The sequence below is a fragment of the Mchenga conophoros genome, linkage group LG16 (assembly GCF_057382185.1).
Source record: "Mchenga conophoros isolate Kocher_MC1m ecotype Shallow Benthic linkage group LG16, M_conophoros_male_GT1.1, whole genome shotgun sequence".
NCBI lineage: Eukaryota > Metazoa > Chordata > Actinopteri > Cichliformes > Cichlidae > Mchenga > Mchenga conophoros.
The window spans coordinates 19,948,132-19,954,131 of record NC_140541.1 but is presented as its reverse complement, the minus strand read 5'-3'; the positions used below and the strand labels follow the sequence as shown (position 1 = coordinate 19,954,131).

Sequence of the window (6,000 nt, the reverse complement as noted above, 5' to 3'; positions counted from 1 at the left end):
TCACCAAGGTCTCATTCATTTGAATCTCCCCTGCTGCTTCCATATTAAATCCTTGACTATTTTGCAAAGTTCAAGAGGTCTTAAGCGTTTTAGGACTGTCACTATTTAGATATTGAAAGAGAACTGAGTGCTTTTCCCCAACACAATGTTTCAGTACTCATTGCTTCAGGCTCGTGGTGCTGCAAAAAATGATGAATGGTTTTCATTTTATGGCTCACCCCGACTTTTTTTTTTCTTTTAATCGAGACAAACAATGCTGCCTCTTGAGAAGCTGTGAAGCTATTATAAATATGTTCGTGTATGAGTTACACACGTAAAAAACGAACCAGGCGTTTCTTATTCCCACTGCTCACACACAGACGCACACAAACCACACGCCCTTTATGACAGCAGTCCGCGACTCTGGCAGTTCATTTGGCAAAAGCGCAGGAGCGCACCGCGCTCACCTCTCCTGGTGCGCACCAGCCCTCGATTAACGCGCGACGCTCACTGAGACACATCTACAGTAACCGAGAAGGAGTAAAAAATAAATAAAAGAAAGGACATTAATCTAGTTTTTTTGTTTTTACGTTTTTATTTTCTTTTGCAAATTGGGAAAAAGACAACTTATACCTCATTCAGTCAGTGTGATGGACAGTGGATGCAGAGTAGTGTTATCTGACACTTTAAAGGTTCGAATTCCTTTGAATTTTTTCCTAATATTATACGGCATCAACTTACGCTGCGAAAATTAAATCAGAATCATGGCTGACTACGTGAGAAATGAGACATCCATCAACCCAGAGTGCGTTTTAGCGCAGGTCGACGCGCTGAAGAACGGAGCGGGTAACGGGAGCTTGGAGGCAACAAACATCGCCTGCGGCAACGCGTCCACACTCCTCATACCTCAGCGTGCGAGGCAGAGAGGTGAGCGCGCACACACATAGCTCATCTTTTAATGAAATGTGCCACCATAATGTCTCTTTATTTAATTTTAACGCGCTATTATCTGCACTGAAGCATTGCATACGTACGCAGACTTTATGCAATGTCCAACTTAAGTTTAATTTGTAGTATTGACTTCATTGGGATGTGATGGGACTGATGAGCTCTGATTTCAGAGAAACTAAAACGGATTGTTTTTGTTTTTCAAGTCCTTAAAACTACAACAGATACAATCTGTGCTTTTAACAACTTAAGGTAAAAGCATTCTGTGCTTAACATTTTACCTGGAGGTGACAAACTTTCTGTCTGATACCATTTCAGTCTTTAGGACTTAGCAGTTTATTGGAAGTATATGGAGGTGCGTTAATGCTCTTTTTTTTACAGTAAGGCTGGTTTTTTAGGTTCTATTTATTTTAAGCAAAAAAGTGTACAGAGCAGCAGTGAATTACAGATCAAAGAGGATGCACACAGACAGAGAGGCACATCTAACCCTGGCCACACAGGGGATTTATTCATAAAAAAAAAAGTCACATCAGGGCTGTTCCTCACGGTCATCCCAGTCCTAAAGCATTTTAATGCACTTTATCCAAATTGTGATGAGAACAGAGCACCTGTTATGCATAGACTTCCCCCACCCCCCATGTAAATCTATAAATTTTGGAGGGAAAAAAAGGACATTTGAGTGCATCATCACTGTACACTTGCAATTTCCTGTGTCCTGTTTCCAGCTGCTACATTACATTGTGGGGTCTTCGTAGGTATTGTTGTCACTGAGGAGAGTAGTGATCTTTGTGTGGTAATCCGTTGTGTTTAGGACAGTGCACCTTCCCTTATCAGCTGGTAATATAGTGATGTTGTGGTCTTTGCTCAGGGAAGCGACGGCCTTCTTTTCTTGTAATGTGAGATTAGATGGAGGGACTTTGGAACTGGAGAGGGTGGCTGACACTTTCATCCTGATTTGCTCTGCTTCTGTCTGTGATAATTTGTTAATCACTCACATCCTGGGCCATTTGACCTCAGGAAATCACATGATAGGGTGGAGTCAGGTTTCACAATGAGCTCACCCAAAACTCTGGCTGATTGGGACCCACACCCGCTTTCACACTTTGGCTCATGTGATTAGGTAGAGGATCATCCTTTGTCCCTCTTTGGGGGGAAACTCCCACTTGGTTTAAATCTGGGACTCTCCGCCATTTGACCTTAGAACTGAAGAAGCTTCTCGGATGAGAGGTGAAATGTCTTCAAGCAACTCAAAGAAGTCCAGACGCTTTTCTTTCCAAGCTCCTTAGACTACGATGACCTGGATGACTGAGAACCTTCACAGACATTATCAATCTTCACTCCTCAGAATTTGTCAGTGTTTCTGTGTTTGGATGAGGTGGTTTTGCCACATGTGCCTACGCTTGTGTGTGTGTGTGTTTGTGTGTGTGTTTGTGAGCAGCATAGTGTCAGTATACTTTTATATAAATGACAGATACCTGTACCCCTTTTATAAGACTTAAAACTGTAGTGCATTGTAGGCGATGATGATTGATTTGCCTCTCCCTCAATCATTCCCATAATTACACACGATCTTTTACACCTCCCAGTGGTAAGTAATTTCAAACTGAGGCTGAATTAGAACACTTCAAATTACAAGCCCACTGAGGGCACATCTAACAAGTACAGATCAATGTAAGGTGGCTTGTGTCTCCCGAGCCTGGCAGCAGATGTGTTTCATATATTATATGCAGCAAACTAAGATATTTTCTTTCCCCCACAACATGTCAATCACTCCTTCAAATCAGGCCGTTCTTTCTCTCTGGTTAATATTCTCACTGTATCTCATAACTGCACTTCATACTGATCTCAGATGATCATATAAATAGATCAAATTAAAGTGTCGGACCCAGTGCAGCTGCTGTCACCGTCATTTCTCACTCCATCACTCCCAAATTGATTGCTTCTCCACCTCTGTCAATCATTCTTCTCATCTCCTCTTTCTGCCCTTCTGTGTTTATCAGGCAGATTGAGTTGCATCACTGTCAGACTTTGAAAGAGTTACGTATGTTTTATGCAGATTGGTGACCTCAAGGAGCGTGCCGTGGACCACATGTAGTCTGCAGGGATTTAGTAAATTTATCCTTCCTCAATGGATGACATTTATTTTGATCAGTGAGATATCTCCAGTCCAGGCTCCGCCTGTTTGCCAAAGAGTGTTTTTTTGTATAAATCATTTGATATGTGTATAAGAGGAGAGGGTACACTAAAAGCCAAGCTATGATACTGCATGATTTACAGTAAGTTGTGAATGAAAGTTGCCATAAAAATGGAAAACACAAAGGGAAAGTGCTGTAAGTATTAAATTTGAGAATTTAATGCACATTTTCTGAAGACAGAAATATGACACAAAATTGTTGGAATAACCTGGTAACAAAAAAAGGGTTGCTCTGCAAAATGTCTATGTACATCCGCTGCTTTGTGAGCATTTCACCATGGATACTGGCATTCACCCCTGAGCGAGGCACAAAGTGGGAGCGAGTGCATGTCAAAGTAAGGCCAAACCTCTGCAAGCTCCAGGTGGAAACATGTTGCTCGACTGCAGACACCTTTCAAAATGGTTTCACACTCAACACAGTGCAGGTGTTGTTTCAGGTTTGAAAAAGAAAAAGAACAAAACAAAAAGCGAGAAAAAAAAGGTAAAAAAAAAAAAAAAGACACCTACGTATTCTCTAAGGGCTTCAAGGCACATGGATTTACATCATCGCTGTAGACTTCAGTTACTGTGGCTTCACAGGAAGCTTGTCACACGTTGCTTGGTTTTCATTAATAGAATCAATAAAAATCCTTATACTTTATCTAGGATACTGGAAATCTGGCGCATAATTTGTCACTCGAGCAGCAGGAGGCAATTTCTGGAGGGGATGATGAAAAATAATGAAAGAGGGGTCTGTTGTCAGTGCCAGGAGCAAACCACCATTTCAAATCTGTTTTCAGAAAGCAGTTTATGCAAAACAAAAGGTGTCTAGTAAACAAAAAAACCCCAAAGTAAAATGTACAAAAATGTAACCATTTTCCCTTTCATTTCTTCTTTTTCTCCCACCACTTCTCTCAGCGCTCCATCTACTGTCGCTCACACCCTCGCTTCTCACTCTGCCTGTGAGAGCTGAGGTGTTTAATACATGCCTGCGCTGTGCGACAAGCAGCAAACCTAATGTTCTGCATGCTGACCGCTGTGATGGGAGACTCTGTGGATTGCATGCTGTAGTCTGTCAGTCAGCAGTAAATGGGTTTGCTCGTTGCCGCGATCAACTGTTCGGTTGGGGGGTGGGGGTGGGTTGGGGGGGTGTTGACTTAGTGACAAGACTTAGGTGGCATTTACCCTGCTGGATTAGCCACTAGCTGTGACATTTACCAATACCTAGGTCTAACAGGAGACGAGCCAGCTTTCCTCTCACAGGCGCAGCGACACGAGGGTATACTGGGATTTAAAACGATGGGTGTTGCATATGTTTAAGAGACTGGTGAAATGCAGGGTTAGTAAATTATCTATAATATCCTGTGTAGCTACTGGTTGCAAGAAACATACGAAACCTTTAATATTCATTAATGAAATACAAACTCTTATACTTTTGTTCATAATTGAACATATTAAATAACAGGCTTACTTTACTTGTCAGTTGAATTGTTACAGATGATTTGTTAGCATCTGCTCTGCAGTGTTTAAACAGCACTTTAATGGCTGGTAAGTTGTTATTAATGACATGTTAGATATGCTGTCGCACATTATTTGCAAATTTGTTCTGCATGAAAAAAAAGCGTAACAATCAATGGTGTCCAATACGACCCACATCTTGCATCTCTGTGTGATCTGCCCAAATTCAGAGACGTATCTCTCTATTACATAGTGAAACAACATGTGCTGGCAATGGAGCCGAACAAGAAATAAATGACACATGATCTAAAGCAGCATATCTGGCCTCTTTCGGATAATTGCAAGTAGAAAACCCCCAGCAATTAAAACAAAGTGATTTTTCCTGCAGTCTGTAAACAGAGAGCAGACTGTGTGTCAGCGTCAGTGGCCAGACGTGGATGTGCTACAGGCTTCCCTTCTGTCATTTGGCTCTTTAAACTGAAAAGACTTTTGGTTTAGCTGGGTACAAACAAAGCCTTGCCAAATGGTCAGTGTTGGTTTCAGTAATAACGTCCTATCTATAGAGTAATTTCCTGCAACATTAACCATTACATGATATTTCTCTGCCTCACTGGCAGCTCTGGCCTCTGTGTTATGTTTGTGTCTGTCCGTATGTGTCTGATTTGATTTTTTTGTCCCCTATCTGGCCCATTCTGCTGTATAACAAGAAAACCAGACGCAAATTTTCAGGCCAGATTTTCAGGCCAGAATTCAAATATGCTGATAATTACAAACATTCAGACTAATATGTAACTTCCTGAGGTCTAAGTTGTCATTTCTCATTTTATAAAATTGTTTTCTCAAATCTCCCAAGGGAAAAAAGAAAACAATCATTCTAAGAAAAAAAAATTCCACCCCCAATCACCCTATATTTTGCCTTTCTCTACAATATAGCGTAATGGCATGGTAATGTTAGCTTGGCTCAAAGCTCAGTATACAGTGGTGAAGTGATGACATTTTATAGTGTGAAGAAGTATTTGCCCCTTCCTGATTTCTTTCTCTTTTTTGTTTGCATATTTTTCACACTTAGATTTAGATGGTCAAACAAATGCAGTTTTTAATGCATGAATTCATGTATTACGGGAAAAAGCTGTTCATACTTACCTGGCGGGTATGAAGTAAACTAGAAATTCCTGCCTTATTTTTAAGGGTATAGCAGATGTCTTGGTCATGATTGCTAACTTAATGTTATGGAGCAGCTAGTGTATCTAAACTAAAAAAAAAAAAGCGACCAATAAAAAGCAGCATATTATTCCATGATCACGAGAAACTCAAGAACAGCTAAGAAAAAAAACTGTTGACATCTATCTGTGTGGAAAGGATTACAGGGCCATTTCTAAGGCTTTGAAACTCCAGTCAAACACAGTGAGAGACATTGTCCACAAATGGAGAAAACATGGAAC

General features: G+C 40.8%; 1 protein-coding gene across 1 annotated transcript in view; it reads left to right on the top strand.

The window, feature by feature from the left end:
* Positions 1-381: 381 nt before the first annotated feature.
* cckbrb (cholecystokinin B receptor b) overlaps positions 382-6,000 on the top strand; it is a 30,641-nt gene continuing 25,022 nt past the window's right edge. Inside the window, exon 1 of the mRNA XM_085249296.1 lies at positions 382-906. Coding sequence (XP_085105422.1) covers positions 744-906 — 163 coding nt within the window. The 5' untranslated portion in view covers positions 382-743. The remainder of the gene's footprint in view (positions 907-6,000) is intronic.